The following is a 22233-nucleotide window of genomic DNA, read 5'->3' as shown; positions in this document are numbered from 1 at the left end:
GGAGCAGTCAAGAGACGGGGGAGGGGTCGGGCGTTCGGGGGGGGCTTTCTGGGGGTGGGGGGGGTGGATAAGGTTTTGGGCAGTCAGGGTACAGGTAGGGGGTAGGATCCTGGGGGGGGCAGTTAGGGTGGGGGGGGTCTCAGGAGGGGGCAGTTAGGGGACAAGGAACAGGGAGGCTTTGGTAGGGGGTGGAGTTCTGGAGGGCAGTTAGGAGCAGGGGTCCCAGGTGGGGTAGTCAGGGGACAAGGAGCAGGGGGAGATGTTTGGGAGTTCTGGGGGGGCTGTCAGGGGGCAGGGGTGGGGAGAGGGATCGGAGCAGTCAGGAGACAGGGAGCAGAGGGGTTTAGATGGGTCGGGAGTTCTGGGGGGGGGGCTGTCAGGGGGTGGGGAGTGGTTGGATGGGGCGTGGGAGTCCCGGGGGTCTGTCTGGGGGTGGGGGTGTGGATAAGGGTTGGGGCAGTCAGGGGACAGGTAGGGGGTAGGGTCCTAGGGGGCAAATTAGGATGGGGGGAGGGTCTCAGGAGGGGGCAATCAGGGAACAAGGAGCAGGGAGGCTTAGGTAGGGGGTGGAGTCCTGGGGGGCAGTTAGGGGCAGGGGTCCCAGGAGCAGGCAGTCAGGGGACAAGGAGCTGGGGGAGGGTTGGTGTTCTGAGGGGGGCGGGGAGTGGAAGGGGCGGGGCTAGGGCAGGACGGGGGCAGGGCTAGGGCAGGACGGGGGCAGGGCTCCTCCCGTCCTCTTTTTTCCATGCTGAAATATGGTAACCCTATGTTACCACTTTGTGAAGTAGAGTGATCTATTGGATAGGGCCCTGGACTGGGAGGCAGAAGACTGTAGGTACTACTTCCAGCTCTGCCACTAACTTGCTGTGCAACATTGGCCAAGTCACTTCACCTCCCCTCCTACCCTATCTCTATCTTGTCTATTTAGACTGCAATCTCTCCCTGCTGTACAGCACTAAACACAATGGGTCCTGATATCAGCTGAGGCCTCTAGCCTCAAATAAATCATAATCACATTCATACTGGAGGGACAATGCCCAAACAAAATGCCCAAAGACTGTGTGTTGAAAGTTACTGCTTTTTAAAAGAGCATTATTAGCTGCAGGAGATGAGGGATTTAGCATGAGGCAAATATTCAAGTGTAAATGCTGTCAACAAGAAAAAACCCTGCACATTTAATAAAGAAACGTATACTAGAGCACCTATTTGCATAAGCAACTCCAAGTTTTCTCTTTAATTGAAGAACTATATAGAACAATAAAACCAGATAAGCACATTTTATGAGACAGAAAACTGAAGTAACCTTTTTCAACTATAAGGTATGTCTGCAATTCTTTCCATTTATTTCCTTATTGCAAGTTTTGCTACTTTGTTCATGTATTTGCAAAATAAAAATTACAGATAGCAAGTTACAAATTCTTATTCTGTGGGAAATTTTACTAATCCCATATCAAATAATACAGTGAGGTGGAGCATTTGTCCTTCTTAATTCACACATGTATAACTCCCACTGATTCTACTGGGAGTTGCGTAAGCCTGTCAAGGAGAGAATAAACACAAACTCTGTAACAAAATTCTATTTTATTCTTTCATTGTAATATTGTGCTACTCATTTTCCTTAAGCATATGTGCGCTTTTTAAAAAAAAAATTTTTTAAAGGAAAAGATCATCTTACATTAAAGTAACCTTGAGGGCTCTTTTTTGAACTAGTTTAACTTATTTAGTTAAATCTATCCCCTATTGTGGACACTTTTAAAATCAGCTTCACTCAAGTCACTTGCAAACCAAGAGCTTGCCCGCACGGCACTGGTAAAGAGTCATAGAGGGGCGTGTTTTTTAAAGTATTCTAACATGTTGCGCTCTAACTGCAATGGGTACATTCTAAAGAAGTACCCAACTCAGTTCACATACAATTAGGTTGATGCGAACGAGGTACCTTTTAGGGAGCATCTGCTCAGCACATTAGTGCACACCTCTCTGGAGTGCTTTTCCATGCTGTATAGACAAGCCCCAAAACACTGAGCATATTTAAAACACTCTTAAACCGATTTAAGAGTGTGTGCACAGTATGGCATTGCACCAATTTAACTAAAGTGTTTTCCAAGCCATTTTATTTAAATCAGTCCAGCACTGTACATGGACCAGCTCTTAGACTCACTAATATTTCAGTTTTAGCAAAATAGATAAAATGAAAAAAGCAAATGACTAAAAATTTTCTATGAATACTTAAAAGATAATTGCTTTCCAACACAATTTAGTCACGTTAATGTCTGGTTCTACTATTAAAAAGAAGTGATCTGAGGAAAAAAAATGTGATGGAAAAAGTACAGGATGCTGTCCTAAATGTTTCATTGTTATACTGAAAATCAAACAGGTGACTTGGAATGTCCAGCTAGTGAAATCGTTTTGTGAAGCTGTCTGCCTGCAAGTTCTTCCTTATTATAAACTACATCAATTTCACACCGATAATTCCACAAACATTACACTTCAAAATGAAAAGTTAGCAAAGGAGCAATAACTACCAGGTTCAAGGTTTTTTTTTGTTTGGTTAGGTTTTTTTTTAAAAACAGGTTTATTTGCATAACCAGTACTACTGAGTCATTTTATTGCACAGAACCTAATTTGCAAATCAGTTACAATATAGTAATAAAACACAATTATATTTGATAATGTTTCTACTACAATAACGACAAAAAGATTGCAAGCGAACATGCATACACAGCTATTTCAATAAGCCTCATCTCTGAAACACTCAAAAATAGAAAAGCTCACTCTGTTGCAATTATTGTTGAAATTCTTACACGGCCTACTTCCAGCACTGAACAGCTGCTCAAAAGCAACACCGACTTTCAGCGTCCTTTTTCCCTCGCCTTTGGCAACCACAGTGATTAGCGACAAGACTGCAAGGTGATTGGTTGGTAATGACATCATCTTATTGTTTTCTTTCAAGTGGAATAAAGGACTTGGAGTACAGATAAGCCAACAATGAATTCAGTAGGAGATGCATCTCTGTGCCCTCTGCCTTAATTATTATGGCTTCTAGAAGAGAATTTCTGTTTATAGTATAAACGCCTATTTTATTTAGCTACTGTCATCCCCCTCCCCCAATCCACTGTAAAAGAGGTCTATATACCACTGTGCTTACGTCACAGTGGTAATATTTGCAAATACAATTACCGTGGTCATTTATCCCTCCACAATTCATCATTTTCATGACTCAGGTATATTTGTTTAATAAATATGCTTTGATAGCAAGAAGCGTTTTGCATGTCAGAATGATTTAAACTAGTAGCTGTTAAAGTAACTGCCACCATATGTGATCTAACCAAAAAGGGTTGACACTTTTAAAAGTACTGCAAACAAAGTACAGTGCAAACACATCACTATAAAGTTCAACTTTATTGACATAGGTGCAACTGCAAAAGAGTCAGTCAGATTTGTTTAAGGACACTAACAACAATCCTGGGAAATCTAAACAACTACATGCAATAGTTCTTTTAAACTATTTTACTAGTTCAATATAGGCCCTAATTCTCATTACACTAAATCCCCTTTACATCACTCTAGCGGTCTAAAGAGGTTTTAAAGTGGGTGTACAGTGGTATTAACGGGCCTCACTATAAATAAGAATCAGGCCTATAGAGCACTGATAACTTTCCTGCTCATCCTTCCTTGTGTTGCATCTTAGATTGTAACTGATGGACCAAATGCTAGCGAAAGGTTAGGAAATAAAAACCATTTTTAACATGGTTAAACTTCCCATGAAGCTGAACTTCCGTACTAAGCAAAAACATGTTCTTGGCTTATTGTAAATCACCCAAAATGTCATTAAATAAAATCTTTTCCCTGTGGCGGGGAAAAAAAAAAAAAAAAAAGAAAAAAAAAAAAAACTTAAATGGGTGAATCTTCCTGCAGAATGGTTATTACACAGCAGTCAGAGCCAAACAGAGCTCATTTTGTACTGACACCAGAACTGACACTCTCTACCACACCAGGTCCCCAAAAAGAATTGAACAGCTGTAGCAATTGCTTTCCCTTGCAGATATGAAGATCAGTATCCTCACAAAACTCATTTCTTGTAAAGTATTTTTCCACTACAGCAAACAAGTAAAGTGAGTTACATACATCTGGAAAAACAGTATTTTAATATTCGTTTCATCTGGCCATTAAGGAGAGCTGTGGGAAGCTGTATGAAGATCTGTTTCTGCTTGATAAAAGCATCAAGCTAGTTGAAATGTTGATTTGTAATTCTAAATGTGCCAGGGGCCTCAGAACCTGTATATGGTTCTTAAGTGAAAACGAAATAAAAATGATGATAGACAAATATAGATGGGATGGGAAAGTTCCAATAATTTGACCTTGATTATGCCTGAAGTAGAGGCATAAAAAGTCAAAGCTATTTTTGCTTTAAAAAAAATTACTATGCATTACACACATGCATGTATATATTTCTCTCTGCAAAAACAAATAGTTAGAGGAGAAAGTAAGAAAAAGGTCAGAGGAATTTTAAATTGCCTACAGTGGAAAACTGCTCTGAAGGCAAGCAATTTTGCATGAGTCTAGTTAAGAGGAATAGTGTCTTTAATTCCTCAGACAATTTTATTCGCCTCATTTGGCATACCAGGTGTGTGGTCAGTCAGCTGTTTTCCAGGATTATACAACAAACTGATTAGATAAGAGAACCTGATTGATGTGCAGTAAAATTACTTTTATGAACAGCTTTATTTCTTCACTGGCATGTAATGAACAGCTATTTGATAATTGTTATTGCCACTTCTATATAGTATTACAGGGCTATATTTCATTTATTCTCCATTTGTAAGCAAAATTAAATCTTGAGGATAAAAGCCAGTATTTATCAGTTACACACAATTCTATTTCAGCACTAAAGCAAAACTAAAGAATCCATTTCTGGCAAGAACATGTTTCAGGAGAGATAACACATTTGGAATACCTGTTCAAAATTGGGAAATGGGAAACTAAATGTGATGTAGTTCATTTGTCAATGACACAAAACAAAAATGAAAAAAGGAACCTATTAGACTCCACACCAATGAACCAGCAGTAAAGTAGCCGTGAGTTAGTAGATACATTGTAAAAAATAATTTTAACAAATAAAAATCCAGTGATTTAGTCAGCCTATGAATAACTAGAAACCTTGATTTAAGACAAAATAAAAAGATTCCATTCAGAGCCAATCTTCACTGTAACAAACACACTACGGATTTTCCATTATGTATAAATATTCACTACAGAGCACTGGTGCAGTGTAGATATGTTAACCAACCGCAATATCGTTTATTTTTTGTGGAGCACCAGGAATAAGTTAGGCACTTTACTGACAAGCATGAAGATAAGGGGCCAAATTCAGAGTATGTTCAGTGGTGTAATTCCTCACACTCAGACTAACTTAGATCTAACAACACCCTTTTAGCAATATTTAAGGAAGTCTGAGTAAATTACGGACAGAAAAACGAGGTGAACATGTAAGTTAAAGTGGATCGTTAGAACTACTTACGCTATCCTACTAAAAGTTTTTTCTTGGTACACTCTCCTCCTTTGGTCCCTTGACATGCAAGTTACACCCACTAAGACTTCCTTTCACGCAGTGGGTCAAATTCAGAGGTGATGCAAATGATATGTTGTAAAAGGGGTGTAAAACTCAATATGTCTAATTGATACCCTAAGAGAACGTAAATTAGTTCAAGGAACACTGAAGAAGCCAAAGTGTAAGTAACGTCACTTTAGACTTCTTACCTAAATCCAGCCCAAGATTCCAGCCCCACAGAGTTTAAAATCCGGACCACAGCATCTGCTTAAGTAGATGCTGAACCAACATAGATATAACTAAAACATCAAGGAATTCACATTATTAAAAGAGTTCATACAACAGCATCCAATGAAAACTGCGTTAAAGCTTCTGCACTTTCTACAAGTGTGCAAGTTACTTCAGAAGATCAACCAACTAACTCAAAAACATTGTTGAGATAATTTTCTCAAGACTCTTGCTCCTGTTTAATACACCACTAGTAGGCAAAACTACTGCCTAATTTCTTTGATGTACCCGATGTTTTTGAAAGTTACACTGTTTAAATATTTTTTGGCAAGGACAAATGGTATTGGCCCAAGAAGGCATCCCAATAAGATGGGGTGGATTAAAAAAAATTTTATCTTTGTAATATAAGGAGATGAAGAATCAAGATAAATTAATATTATATACTAAGACCCAACAATTTGTTAAACTATATAGTTTCACATCCTAAGACAAAGACGTTAGACCAAACTTCTGTGATACTGAGTTTGCGTGATCTTGACCATTTGTGAACACCCCAAATCCCCAAGCATTCTGAGCTGCATATGGGCAGTGATTTTATTTTCAATTGTAATTATTTTAATAACCTGATTAGAATTGGTAAAGCTTTGTTTCAGTTAACAGAGAGAACCAGCCTTCACTTTTCAAAAGAAAAATATACGGATTAATGCAATAAAAATACAATTAAAAGATAGAAAAAGAAAAGTTTTATTCATCTCACAAGGTGATGTCAGAATGAGGGCTCTGAGCATTCTGTGATTTGGCAGCAGGACTTGTTATAGACCGCCAGCTACACACAAAAGCAATTTAAAATCTAGAACATCAGATTCTCTTGTCAGCATCTGCTTAGGCTGGTGTCTGTGGTCAGCATTAGGAGCAATGGTCAGATGCTGACCAGTCTCACATTGTACAGTAAAACCTCAGAGTTACGAACACCAGAGTTACGAACTGACCAGTCAACCACACACCTCATTTTAAACTGGAAGTATGCAATCAGGCAGCAGCAGAGACCGAAGAAAAAAAAATTAAAAAGCAAATTCAGTACAGTACTGTTAAACTACTAAAAAAAAAAATAAAAGGAAAGCAGCATTTTTCTTCTGCCTAGTAAAGTTTCAAAGCTGTATTAAGTCAATGTTCAGTTGTAAATTAAAGAACCACCATAATGATTTGTTCAGACTCATGAACATTTCAGAATTAGGAACAACCTCCATTCCCTTAGTGTTTGTAACTCTGAGGTTCTACTGTAATACCACCACATTCTACTAAAAACAAGTTACTAAACCAGTGGGGAGAACAATCTGCTCTACACAGTGCGGCTACTACTTGGCATATTCAACATTCCCTTCTAAACCCAGTCATGCTAACCTTTATGATTCTATTTTTAATCTTCCCTGTATGAATGGCAACACAGCCACCTACGATTAGCAACTGACATCCTTTATGGTGTTAACATCGGGTACCCATGTTAAAGAAGCAGTCAAAAGAAAATCAAGTGCTTATAGCTAAATAATGCAGCCCACATTTGTGTGTGTGATGTCAATATACTTTATGACAACCCCTTTAGTGAATCCACATCACAAAACAAACCCAAGTCATCAACTACAGAGGCTCATGTGTGTGGATTCTTCATTTCTAGAAACATTCTAATGGTCACAGTATGATCCTTTGACATTAGATACACAGGGACAAAGGTCAAAATTAGGTTCTCTTGGAATTCTGCAACTGACTTCACATTTTGAAGACACAGAATTATGAGAGTTAACATGTTATCAGCAAAGCAGAGTTCACTGAAAATTATTTTACCCTTTGTGAAGAAACTAGCTTTGAAGGATTGCAGAGTTTCAGGAGCCATGATCAGAATTTATCATTAACAGACACAAAAAGTACATTGCTTCAGTAACAACGTAGCTTTTATAGTAAAAATCCAAATTTCAAATTTGAGAGTCTTTGAATTAGCTATTTCTGTACATGTGTTCCATTGCTTATTTCATAAATAATATAATTAATTAAATGAGGATGAGGTCAGGATTATAAAAACACCTATACTGCTAAGAAGAGGTTTCATACGTCCAAACTAAGTTTCTGGACCAGATCCTTATCTTCAAGGGAGTTACACTGCTAATTTAAAACAGCTGAAGGTATTGTCCAATGTGTACAGAATAAGGTTAAATATGCCTCTATAGAACATTGAAGTCCATTTCTGTAGAAACACAGCTGAATTTATGGAATGTCAAAATATGACTGTCAAGGGACAAGATGAAGGCTACGAAATATTAGTGAGGCACAATTTACATGTGTATATTTTAAAACATGTTATATTCTATGAAAACAAATGAGAAAGTTAGGGGAGACATTTATGTGCTATTTTTTCTTTCATGTATTTCCATCTTCCTCTCATCCCCTCATTTGGAAGCCAAATCATTTTTGATGCAAGTTGCCAGTGTCTCTCAGTTTTGTGTTCTTCACATATATGAAAAATTGCTTTAGACTGTTAATTATTTTGCTTTTGTTTACTTGCATCCTAAAGCATATTAACACATACTTTTTTAATAGTTATATCAAGCTCACTTTGCTTGAAAGTGGAATACTTTCTGAAAGCAGATTAAAAAAAAACCCACAAAAATCATCATTTAATGGTTACCTAAGTCTAAATACACATACTGCACCTCCTTTGCGTTCTTTGTCTATTTTTCTGTTTTCATTGCTAGGCAAAAGATTTTTTTACATTTATTTTACAAACAGTAAGTATGAAGTTTTCTAGACCACGAGTTCTTAACCTGAGGGTCACGTACACCATCCCTTTCTATGGTAGGGTGTACTGAATTTTTTTTCCCCCCCGTTGTAACACAGGATGATGATATGGAAAAGATGCAAAGCACTGACCTTGACAAATGATCAATCACACTAAACAATGTCAGTTGTGCTGTCATCTTTTCTAACAAACAAGTTTTACGAAAAACCCATATGTACCTAGCAGAATCTCAAATGCACTCCTATGTCAAGCATCCAATTGATAAATGGGTCCCTACTTCAGATAGCATGATCTTCAGAGAAGAAACCACTTATTTATACTTAACCTACAATACAAAATTCCAAATTAAATGCATTTAAACCTGCAGTCAAATCAATGTATTGTGGAATAGGTCACTGTACACTTTTTATAGCTCTCCCAAGCTTAACAGAGATAATCTCTCTGCTTTTTGTCAACCACTATCGTTTGCTTGAATTTTGAAGTGCTTTTAAGAAGAGTCAATTTGATATAAAAGGTAAATTGCAGAGTGGATAAAACATGTTATTTCACTACATTACAAAAAAGGCTTTTGACTTTTATCTTAAAGCAGTAAGCAGTGAATATTGGCAGATATCAAGTATAATAGTGATAAGTGGTTTTTAAACACTGAAAAGGAAGTTTTGTGGCCCATCTTCATTGGCTGAGTACCTGTGCGCTTCTTAGGGGATGGACCTAATATACATCAGAGATAAAAGAGTCCCTAGTTTGTCAAGGACTCCATGTCAATTTCCTACCCAAGAGCAGAAAGAGGTACATGCTCCTCTGAATCCTTGAGCACATACCAAAAATCAGGAATGTTTGGTTTCTTGGACACCAGATGTTAAAAATGCATTGTTCGGTTTTTCTTTTTAGGAGACTATGAAGGCGCTCATGAAGAGTGCCTAAGGGATTTCACAGCACAAGTCCCATTTGTACACTTAAATTCCAGTGGCACTTTTGAAATTTTCCCTCTATAAACCTTAGATACAGCAAACTGAGAAAGACTAATTAATCCAACACCTAAACTGAGATCCAGTATGTAAAAGTAAATTGGCTGCACCAAAATAATGGCAGAGATGAAGCACAAAATAAATTTTAGACTTACGTTTCTCATCATCAGCATGTACTAGAGATGCTGCTCTTGACAAAACATCCAATGGAGTCTCCATTCCTGGCAGGATCCTGTAATATAAAGAGCCAGGTTTTCTAACAGTTTCATAAAATTATGTTTATAAGAGGTGAGAAGTTGCTTTGTCATTAGATAACAAATCTGTAACTCCCTATCATATAAACAACAAACACCACCATATAAACTACTGTAAGACAGGGAAAAGGAAACATCGCTTTCAGAAACATTATAGCATCACATATAGAATAAATAAGGCTGGCTTCAATTATATATTAATACCAGGGAACAGCCACCATTTTATTAAGATGAACACAATCATGAGGACACATGCCTTTTACTTCAAGATGCCTCTGCTCAGGGAATCTTAGTTCCATCCCTGTGAGGTAGGCAACTATAATTATCTTCATTTTACAGATGGAGAATTTGAGGTACAGAAAAGTTAAGTGACTTACTTGCCCAATAGCAAACCAACTCTGTGGCACAACTGAAATAGACCCAAGGTCTCCTGAATCCCATTCCTGTACTTTACCCACAAAATCATCCTTCCACGCATCAAGTCCAGATGTGACTGCATTTCAGTACTAGGGGAAGAGATATGCATATCTATGATTTGGGTGAAACTTGACAATGATCCTGTCTGTCTCTCCCTCCCCATTTCTCTCACCACTCTTCCCCAAACCCTCTCTTCTTTTATCCTTTCTCCTGTGATCTTTTAAAAGTCATACAACTAAACAAGCAACCTGGTATCTAAACAGTCCGTCATCTTGCCAGATGGGTATTTATGCAAGTGTCAGGTTCTGCAGAACAGCGAAATACTTTATGACTGAAAAAAAAATCAAAAAGGAACTGGAGAACAGAACCAAGGAAGTCAGATGTTTGCTGCCCTCTGAACACTTCAACATTAAATTCACACTGGATTGCTTTTTGTGGCCCTTGTGACTTTTCTTCCTCCCGCTGCCTTCCTCCCATCCCAGTCAACCACAACATAAAAACATTAAAAGATGCAATTTGTTTGAAGAGGGGGGAAAAGGTAATAGGTCCAATCATTTACAGAAGTTTCACATCAGTGTGACTCCATTGACATCAACAGAATTAGACCCCTAATTCACACTTGTCCAAGTGAAAGAGGAACACATCCAAAGATGGGAAGCCACCAAGACATTTTTATTCTATCAAAGATATATTTTTTTAAAATGTCATCTACCAATTAATATTGAGAATATGCACAGTTGTATAATCAGATCTGAATTTTTGTATTTCCCTCTTTGGCGGTTACTTTCATAAATATACACTGATATAAATCTTCAGAGCACAAGCCAACATTTAGTGTATGGGGATTAGGAAAGAAACTTTCCTTAACTGCCTTCTGCAGAGGTTCTTGCACCTGGATAGCTGTCCCTCCAGTCTGACCCGGTATGGCAATTCTTATATTCCTTTAAAAGGTAAGATTGAAAATTCCCAAATTTTATCTGCAAATTCCTTGTGGAAGGGACCTGTGTACTTTATAGGTACTGTGATGTACCTGCCTAGCACAACTGTGAGCACTGTAAAATAATATTTTTAGATACACACAAATTAATACAGTCCATCCAACAGAACTACTATGAAAAAACCTGTTAACGTTTCACTTTTAAGTAACTCAATATTAGAAATGTCTTCAAAACTGAAAAAGAAAGTTTCAATATAAATAAAACACAGAGGTATGAAAGAGAAGACTAACATGATTAAGACGGTTATCAATTAAAAGAGTTCATTTACAAGCCAGCTGTAGATAACAGCTCCGTTTTTAATAAGAGGGCAGGCAGCAGTGCTAAGTAAACAAAAGGAGAGTAAAAAGTCCAGGCTCTTAACAATTCCTATTGATTTTTAAGAAAGCAGAGTATGATCCCATTACAAGAATCCTTTTATTTTAAAATATCATTTCCAATCCTGATCAAAGCAGGGTGGTGGCAGCAAGCGAAATCTCAGACACATGTATACAGGCTTAACAACAAACATATGTTTGGGGAGTAGTTTTCCCTGACTTTACTAATAAATCTCTCTGCTCTCCCAACTCCCTGCCTAAATAATGTCAAAGACTATAAAAACTAACCTAAAGTTTTTAAAGCATTAAGGGAAGGAGTGGGAAGGAAAACGCTTTCTGTTGTAAATATTTACTTTTTAAAGCCTCTAGTATGTATTTTCAATGGAAGAGTCAGAGTCCAGTCCTGCCCCCGTTGATTTCACAGGAAGAAGGAAAATATCTGAAAACAACTAAGTACACTGGTTTAAAATGAAGAAATGGATTCTCATCCTCTAGAACAGAGGTTCTCAAATTGTGATCTGTGGACCACCAGTGGTCCATGAGTTCCATTCAGGTGGTCCACGGATAATTCCCTCTAAGGTGCGCGCCTGGGTGGCCGCACACGAGAGAATGAAGGGCCACCCACCTAATTAGTGGAGTCGCGCAAGCGTGGCTCCACTAATTAGGTGCCTGGATCCTGGAGAAGACACACATATAAGGTGAGGTGGTGGCCTTGGGGGAAATAGGGGGTAGATGGGAGGGGGCAGCGGGGTGAGAAGAGAGGATGGGGGGAATTTGGGACGTGCAGGACTGCAGCAGCCAGAGAAAGAGGCGACTTTCTCCAGCTCCAGAGCTGTGGCTGCCAGGGAGAGACGGCCCTCCTTCCCAGCCCCAGCTCCGGGGCTGCTGCAGTCAAGGAGAGAGGGAGAGACCCTGCTCCTTCCCAGCCCCAGCACGGGGGCTGCCACGGCAGGGGAGAGAGGGCACATCCATTGCATTAGAAAGGTAAGACTACTGGTATTAAAATATGAGTTGTGTGCTTTTATTTGTAGAACAAAAGAACGTTAATTATAATTAAGGTTTTTTTTATATAGACTTTTATCCAAAGCACATTACAATAGTTAGCTAATGGTACAAACAACATTTGGAAAGATCATTAAGTGGTCCGCCAAGACCCTCAGCAATTTTCAAGTGGTCCACGAAAAAAAAGTTTGAGAACCACTGCAGTCTAGAATCATGTGCAAACAAAACATGAAAAGAATAAAATTTTGCCTAAGTCCATAAAAAAAAAAAACAGCTGACTTCTTAAATTTGAATAAGAAAACCTACAGGGAACAATTACTTATCAATTTTTAGTTCTGGAAAATTTATCTTCAGTAGAACTTTCCCTGTATCATAGCATAGACCTTCCCACCTCCACCACACCTCTCTAGTGTCACAGCTTTCATCTCTCCTCTCTATTCCTATGACTTCATGGGGCCCATCTTTTTCTTACCTCTTTAGTCTCATTAGATTACTAAAAGTGCCACTTCATCTGCCTCCTGGCATGTTGTTTATTGACCTGAGTACCCAATACTGCCCTCACCTCCCCCCCCCCCCCCCCCCCCCCCCCCGGCAACACAGTCAAAAATCATATTGACAAAATTATAGAATTATTATTGCCAATGAATATACTATGTGGCTGTATAAAAGTGATGGTTAAAAGCCTCTAAATACAAATCTTTGTGCTAAATTTGAAGGGAAAAAAAACCTGAATCCTCTATTAAGCCTTTAGCAAAAAAAAGTGTTCATTTTTCTCTCTCTCGTTTTGATAGTGCAGGGGATATTATGAATAATTTGATATTGAAAGTACAGTTTGCTTTTAATTTTTCAGTAACTTTCAAGACATTGGCATTGCAGATGCTCATCCCCTTTCTGGAACACATTTTTAGTAAAGTTATTAACTGGGGAAACAAGTCCAAATTGAGGGAAGGTAACAGAAACCTGGTATTGATTCTGTTCAGAATATTAGATATTTTAAAAACATACAGCTATCAGCAAAACTGGGCTAGCCACAACGTTTAGTCCGTTACTATCTTGCATATCTCTCAAAGTTTATTTTATATGTGAGACCTACAGAAGTGATAAAAATAAATAAAATCAGAGATGCATTTTGCAAAAGTTAATATTATACTATGCAGAATGTTATGTCCACTAGAAAAGGAGAATTTCTTTAATGGGATACTCTTATTATTGAGATCTGAAGACTTTCAACATTATAGTGGTTAAATGTGTCTGGATTGTCCACATAAATTTTAGAAACTTACTTGAAAATTACCTATATAAAGCCATACATTTACAGAGTATTTTATAAAAAGAGCAAGCCATGCTTCTTGTCCCAAACAGCTCACAGTCTAAAGACAGACAAGACAAGAAGACATGGTCCAATTGTTCAGGGAAGGAAAACAGTAGAGATTACTGATAAGAACAAGAAAGGTATCCTTCCAACTAGTACCTTTCATTCCACATGTAGTCAAAAATTAGAAGTTTGAAAGCTCAGGGTGCAGCAGTACCCCCTGGCTTGAAGTGGTTTCCTTCATATATAATGTTTGGTTCTATAGCTCTCAGGACCCCCACTATAAAAACTGTTCCAGCACCACTGCCTTATTATGAAATTTATAGCTAAAATGTTCTTACTATTTTTGCAGTTTTGGTGAAAGATCCAAAACGCAGTAAGGTTTAAAGGGACACAATCACCTTGATAATAACATTTCTGTCTGAATTTTATCCTTTGTGTCTACTACTGTTCTAAGTAACACCTAAGATTATTGTAATAAATAGATTAGAACATAAATAGATATTTTACCCCCCCCCCCAACTAGTTTACTCATCACATTTTGGCAGTGTTTTGTACATAGTTAATTTCTCTCTTTCTGCTCTGTCAGTCTGTGTGTCTCAATCACACAACAAAAGGGGAAAAAATCTTTGATAGATTAAAAAAAAGTGTGATTGTAAAACTATAAAAATTAGCAGGGTGACTCAGGACCATATGTAAAGCTACTTTCAATTTTTTATATAAATCAGCTAGACTTCATGACGATGACCCACAGACACATCACAATCAAACCTCGCAGTTTAAACTTCACATTCCTCAGATTTATAATTTGTACTCATCCGTATGGCACTCACTGGTAAATAATCTGATGACTAAACTACCATGGCTGTTAAATGTAAAAGAAAGTGTCTGAGGTGTCACAGGATTCCAAATTCTTCATAATGAAGGAGCTGTGGAATTCAGTAGACAGATTCTGAGACTTTTTCAAGGCTACATATCATCAGTTAGGGCCTGGTTCTCATTCAGTTCCCACCATAACCTGAATTACTACCATCTTTTTGGCTGAATGCATGCTTAAAAGAATTTTAGTAGCCTATGTGAAATGAGCTGGTGATCTCTCCAGAGCCTAATGTACTGGATGACAATGAGATGTCACTTTTACTGAGAGTTTGTTCTGAGAAACCAAAGAGCAAATGGGCATGGAAATGTGAATACTACCCTCTTTCCTCCCATAGATGGTCCCCCAAGTCAAGGTTGAGACACGCTGGCACATTCCTACATTCAGTGGGAAACATTTTTTTAAATGTTGTTTTCTCTCAATGTCAGCTGGATCAATACATTTTCAGCACTCAATCACACTTTTCTGGAAGTGGAAGATACAACTAAGTATGCTTTTCCTATGATTTTTTTAATAAAGGCAGTAAATTTGGTTTTAGAAATGTTCAGCAATAAATTAGGCATCCACGTGAATCATACATGAATGATTCGGATTCCGTAGCAAATCACTCTCAATTTAAATATTTAATAAAACTGAATGGGTAATAACTGATGGCTGATTTTAGGCCAATAATTTCCCATTTTCCTTGCATTGTTTTTTTCCCCCACTACAACATTTATCATCTCTCACCCTCTTCCAACACTAATCAATGCCATGATAGATTAAACTATTACTACAGCACATAAACAATTAAAAGACAAAGTTAAACAAGACAGAATTGTTGATACTTTGATCAATTTAATGAATCCACCAGACAGATCAATTTCTGGGAGTAAGCAGTGGCTCCTTGTAAGTCATCTTGGTGGGTAAATATCATATAAAATATTAGGATCAAGTATGGTTTTTTTTACAATGTACATTACCATTTCTGGTGTTTGAACAAAATAAATATACAGATAACATTTTGACAATGGGTGTTCCAGATTACAAACTAGACCTTCTAACCTGGTATTCATGTGGTCACTGGATAGATACTTAAGACCCTCTTGGTTCTTTGCAAGTTAAATAATATAAAATCAGAAGATGAGACATGTAAATTTTAATAACTAACATTTGTAATGCTTGTGCTAGACTAGAAATGCCCTAATGGTGCAATTCATCAGTTACACAATCCCTTGTCTTTAAGCTTCTCAATTTGTCTTGCATCATTTTCTTCTTCTGATGTGCATATTCCCCCTTTAATAAGGTAACCTTTTAAAAAGGAAACTATTAAGAACTATGTTTGAAGTATAAGCCAAGAAAAACAATGTAATTCAAAGTAAAGCTGAATTCTTATAGTGCCCTATTTTTGCAAGATATTGCAGCTCACTTTCTGTAACATAATGCACTGATCTGACCCTTGCAATATATAGTGACAATAAGGTGAATTTAAAAACCCTTTCTTAGTAAGGAACTTTCAACTTTATCAGAAAGCAATCTACTTAGCCTTCCCATTTTTTCCAAATGTATTTTATTTGCTATTTATCAAAGGTATGCATGTTTAAAGAAGAACGTCCTCCCACCTCAGGGCCCTGCTTTTCTTATTTGATCCTACAACACAGTCTGAAAGGTCTGATTACACTAAGAAATTCACCAAGCTCTACCGGCTCTCCATTAGCCATGCTTGAAACTATTTGGACCCATCTACAGTACCAGTTAAACTGCTTTCAGGACCACTTCAGGAGGACTCAGTGCCCATAGTGTAGGCATGCCCTATAACAGTACACTTGTTTTAGTTTAGTGTCATAGTGTAGATGTTTCCACCATTGACTGAAGGGATTTTTCCACTGATGTAAGTAATCCACTGCTCCAAGCACTGACCTAGCCATATCTACACTGGGGGTTAGGTTGGCTTAATCTGTGCCCCCGGGGTGTGAATTTTTCACACCCTCTGATTGATGTAGCTAGACTGATCTACATTTTAAGTACAGATCAGGGCTCAGTGCTGAGAACCACTGACATCATCTGGTCAATTTCCTTAGGTAGATGGATGTATAGTCTACTGAGCGCCTAATAGAATCAGATCCAGAATGCTGCATTTATGACCTCCAACGTTTTCCATGCCAACAGACTGATTCCAAATGCAGGTTTGGGATTTCATTAATGGATTGATCAAAAAGAGAAGCTAGGATAAAAAACTTATTAACAACAAATTTCCTCAATAGCAGGCAAACAGGAAAATATAGGCCAAGAAAATCTGTAGAGAAATGTTCTCATCAAATGTTATAGATTTTAAGAGTAGGAGGACCATTATGGCCAGATTTTATAGATTCTAGGGCCAAAGAGGCCACTAATCTAACCTCCTGCATAATAAAGGCAGGCCATAGAATTTCATCCTGAGTTTCCCATGTCTACAGTTTGCTCTACTGTGAGTGTGACTCTTTAATCTCAGACTGTGTCTCACTTTAAAGATAGAGGCAGACAGTTAAAGTGTGGGTGTACTCAGAAAAGTTACTTGATAAAACCAAACAAAACAAGCTCCTTCTTACTCAGTAATACCTGTTTACTTTAGTAGGATTAAAAAAAACATATCACTTTTTCACTGCTTCTTACTCCTGTCCACTTTCCAAAGCCAACACCGCTAAAGTAAGCTAGATTCTGTATCAATAGAAAAAAGTTACTAAATTCCAATCAGTTATACATGTGAAAGCTCACTGAAGGCAACAGGGTTGCCCAAGTATCACTGAAATCATAGTTTGGCCAGCAGAACCTTATTACTTCCAATTATGCTTGAGGAGAACAAATTCAGTATGACTCCAATTGCAGGCTGAGTTCACACAACTGGGAGACAGAGAAAAATCTCTTTAAATGGAATATATTTTATATGGAGTCACTTAGATTTAAACAATGAATCCAAAAAGCAGTCTGACAGACTTACTTTTCAATACAGAACCACATTTAGCTGAAGAAATTTCAGGGCTTGTCTGCAAGAGAAAGTTATACCTCTAAGTTTCATAGCAAAATTTAAGTCAAGGTGTGAATTAATCTGGCCAAATATAGCTATATCTATGCAACTCCCATGTGAACACTCTTATTCCAGAATAAAAGCATTGAAAATGATAGTTAGACAGGTACAGGTATATTGGTATAATTATATCAGTATAACTAGTGAAACTTTTGCATGTATATAAGCCTTCAGCCTGTGTCAACTCAAATATTAATTTTAAATGATGGGGCCCAACAGTTTTGCAAGTCAGAATTTGGATCTCCAACCACCTCTACATAGACTGGCAGAGTATGAGAGCATTGTAGAAATAGTACAATCATTCCAAGAGATGGACGTTGGAAGGGATATGAAAAAAAATATCACTTTGCATCCCTTGAGTAACACTCCTGCCTGACTCAGGAGTGGCACTCATGGCCTGCGGAAGAAGTTCCATCCATCCCCTCTTCTGCAAGGAGGTGTCAGTCCTATGTGGAACTGAGAGCTAGTCTACACTGGCAACATTCTTGTGTAGTCACAACAGAGCACTGGGAGAAAGATCTCCCAGCGCTCTAAAAAAACCCCACTTCCATGAGGGGCACTGCTCCCAGCACTTAAATTTGCTGTGCTCAGGGGGGTGTTTTTTCACACCCCTGAGCGAAAAAGTTGCAGCGCTGTAAAGTGCCAGTGTAGACAAACCCTGAGAGGATAAGGGACATCAGAGGAAAGCTGAGGGAATAAAAGAAAACCCACCTTCTGAAACAGGGTGGGGAGTTTTCTTTCCCACCCTCACTAGGATTTAGTAACTAGGATTACTAATAGCATGACTGGTCCTAATAAATTCTGCAAAATGATCTGCTTAGAAGCGAGGCAGGTTTTCTTGGCATTCCTCCCTTAGAATCCAGCATTCCACCCCGCTGCCAATTTCCCTGATGATGGAATCATCTGAAATCACTTTGTGCGAGAAACTAAACTTAGGTTTTCAATGCCAGATGGAATCAATGCATTCTCTTCCCATTACACCACAAGCATTACACAGTAGCACAAGAACGCCAACACAAGAACAGAGAAAGGACAAGCATTCCCTTCCACACACGCTACATGGAGCTTGCCATGCTACAATCCTCAAGTTAGGTCCTTGGTACCAAGGGAGGAGAGACGTGGCCAAGCTTCTCAGTACAAAGTATGACTGCCAGGGAGCCCAGGAGATATTCTGTGCTGGGAAATCCCCCACACCACAGCACATGCAGGAAGCTGAAAGCTTCCCCAGCTCACATTTCCTCAGGACTATACAGAGGAGGAGTCTGTGGGATGCAGAAGAGAGGTGGCTGCAATCAGTGCCCACAGTAATACAGCCAAGCTAGGAGATGCTCCCTTGGCCCCCATGGCAAGGCAAAGACATGGGCACTACCCAAGCATTTGCATTGCAGTCATGGCTGGAGTAGCTGAGGGCTCGTGGGGGGGCCAGGGAAGAGGTCACAAAAGGCAATTAAGGGCCCAGGACAAAAGGGGGCACGTGGCAGAGTCTGGCGTGGGGAATCAGAGACGCAGGGCAGGTGTAGCCCGGGGTGCGGGGAGCCATGGGGGTCTCAGGGCAGGCACAGCCCGAGCGGGCAGAAGTCAGGAGTTGGGGGGCCTGAAACAAAGGGCGGCAGGAAGGACAACCGGAGGCACAGCCCAAGCCAGCCCCGAGCACCCCCACTCCAGGTCCGAGGGCCCAGGGCTGCTCTAGTGCAGCCAGGGAGTAACCAGGGCACCAGCTGAACCGGCCTCCTCGGGCACCTGCACCCTCTGCACTTACCCCACTCGCCCCAGGACCCAGCCGGGTTCTAACCCTGCGGCGACGGACCTGGGGCCACCGGCCCTGGCCAACCCGCTCCCGGGGCCAGGGCGCACCGCCCGCCGCTGCTGCAGCCCCCCTCTCCCCGCCCGTCCAAGCGGCTCACTCACCAGTGTGCAGTGCGCACCCCACGCGGCTGGGCGGGCGGCTGCTCCCCCCCACAGCGCCGCGGCGGGACACGCAGCGTGGCCGGGGCTCCAACAAGTGGCAGGCTCCGCGCGCAGCAGCGCTCCGGCTGCAGGAGGAGCAAAGGGGGGGGGGGGGGGTGTTTGTTTACTCCAGCGCCGAGACCCAAACAAGGCGAGTCCGGCAAGGGAGCACGGCCCAGCCTCCCCCAGCGCCACTGGCTGCACTGAGTAGCCAAGGGAAGAATCCCAGGAACAGCGGAATTCTCTTCCTAGCAGGTGGGGAGAGCCGGGCAGCCCCATTGGCTGGGCCAGCCCATGAGATCAGCATAGATTAGGATAATGAGACCCTGACATCACATCCTCAGCAGGTAGAGAAAACAGAGAGAGAGAAAGAGAAAGAGAGAGAGAGGAAAGGGAAGGGAAGGGAAACCCCCCCCACACACACACACATACGGAAATCCCCCCTCCTCGAGGGAGGAGACAGGCAGGGAAATCCAAGCAGGGCTGAAGGTGGGAGGAGCCCTGGGCTGCTGCTTTACACACAAAAGCAGCCTTGCTATGTTTGGCGAGCTCCAACCGTTCACAGCACTGTTTTCAATGCAACGTGCTGTTGTGGGAGGGGTTGGAGCAGGCTTTGAGTGGTGCCACTGCTGGAATGAAGTCTAGGATTCCTGGGGGGGGGGGGGGGGGGGAAATCTCTGCTCTTTAAATTAAGCTTGTACTCGGGTGTTTAACAGGCAGAAGGAAGGAGGGATTTTACAAAGGATGTTGAAGACTGTATTAAGTATCAGAGGGGTAGCCCTGTTAGTCTGTATCCACAAACACAACGAGGAGTCGGGTGGCACCTTAAAGACTAACAGATTTGAGCATAAGCTTTCTTGGTTAAAAACCCCACTTCTTCAGATCCATAGAGTGAAAATTACAGAGCCTGTAATTTGTACATAATAAATACATAAATAAATACATTCTGACAGGTTTCAGAGTAGCAGCCGTGTTAGTCTGTATCCGCAAAAAGAACAGGAGTACTTGTGGCACCTTAGAGACTAACAAATTTATTAGAGCATAAGCTTTCGTGGGCTACTCCATGCATCTGAAGAAGTGGGTTTTTTACCCACGAAAGCTTATGCTCAGAGAATGTATTTTCATCTGCCCTTTTGTTAGGCAACAGATCCTATGCACTAGGAAAGAAAGCTGAGATTTCATTGTCTTGTACTTTATGACAAACATTAGAAATATATTTTTCATCTAGCAAATGACCAACCAGAGAAAAAACAGTTAGAGCAGAGATTCCCTATTGATTAAAAGCAACATACCTTCATTCCAACTACTGTTGATAGCACCAACTGAATGCACACACTAAAATACATAAACAGGAAGTTTTCTAAAAGAAGAAAATTAAGACCCTTTAAATGTAGTAAAACCAAGCTTCTGTAAAAATGAATGTCAGTAGAATTTATATACATAAAAAAGACAATAGTTTTAAAACAAACAGTTTGTAGTGTTTTAAACCCAAACGTTGCAGCGTTAAAAGGGCTGAAAGTCAAACTGGCCTATTCATTATCCAAGCAGATAGAAAAGCAAAAAATACACAAATAACAACTATATTCTTCACTGGAAAAAAAAAACTTACATTATTGCAAAGTTAAGGTTGCTTGGTAGTATGCCATCCCTTGCGGAATGTTGAATTGAGCAAAACTCACTTTTGGAAACCAGGAGATGCAGAGTTAAGGCTATGCAACCTTAACTCTGCCCTTTCAGCAATGCCCTAATACTCTCCGTTAACACACACACACACACACACACTTTTATGCTGCCTGCTCCACAGTTGCTAACACGTACAAGCTCTTCACCTCCTTTTACAACCCATTCACTCTCAGCCATAGGATTCCATCTAATACTATTAAAGGGCAAAAAGGAGAAGAGAATACAAATGTGGCACTGATAGATGCCACTGCCCCTGTTCTCCAGTGTCCCTTCTACTCACCCCCAAATTACACTTACCTCTGTCCCACTCCTCCTTGCCCCAGCCTCCCTTTCCTTAGCCCCCATCCTTTTCCCCCTACCACCCATCCCCATGTATCCCCCTCCCCTCACTGCAGCTCCAAACCCCTCCCCCTCTATAAACCCACCCCTCCTCTCCCAGGAAGCATTGACATGTCTAAATAATCCCATGCCCAAAGATTTTAGGAGTATGGGGTGGGGGGGAGAGCTGGGTTGGCTTGCACTGGCAGAGCTGTGGGGTGCATTGGCAGAGACTTGAGGTGCAGGAGTTCAGGGTGCACTGACAGACCTGTGGAGTGCAGGGTGGCTGGCATGCAAGAGATGGGGTGCACAGGCATAGCTAAAGATACCAGGCGTCCCTCACTGAACCCCCAGGGTCCCTCCCTTCCCTACCACCCATCCCATTTATCCACCTTCCCATAACTTCCTACCTCTTGCTGCAACCCCAAATCCTTCTACCATTCCCCCCACTCCTCCACCCCCTAATATGCCATCCCTTCCAGGAAGCATTTACATGTCTAATTTTTTTCCCCTCCCAAACACTTTCATTACATTCC

At 40.3% G+C, this 22233-nt stretch overlaps 1 protein-coding gene across 1 annotated transcript in view; it reads right to left on the bottom strand.

Annotated features, from left to right (window-relative positions):
- Window positions 1-19796, bottom strand: part of VGLL4 (vestigial like family member 4) — a 139294-nt gene extending 119498 nt beyond the window's left edge. Inside the window, exons 1-2 of the mRNA XM_024211969.3 lie at window positions 19658-19796; window positions 9688-9764 (exon numbers count right to left, since the gene is read on the bottom strand). Of these exons, the coding sequence (XP_024067737.1) occupies window positions 9688-9751 (64 nt within the window). The 5' untranslated portion in view covers window positions 9752-9764; window positions 19658-19796. The remainder of the gene's footprint in view (window positions 1-9687; window positions 9765-19657) is intronic.
- Between the last annotated feature and the right edge of the window lie 2437 nt (window positions 19797-22233).

Source organism: Terrapene carolina, unplaced genomic scaffold (assembly GCF_002925995.2).
Source record: "Terrapene carolina triunguis isolate 2854851 unplaced genomic scaffold, T_m_triunguis-2.0 Scaffold232, whole genome shotgun sequence".
NCBI classification, from domain to species: Eukaryota; Metazoa; Chordata; order Testudines; family Emydidae; genus Terrapene; species Terrapene triunguis.
The sequence above is the reverse complement of the archived record's forward strand: the minus strand, read 5'-3'. Positions and strand labels throughout refer to the sequence as shown.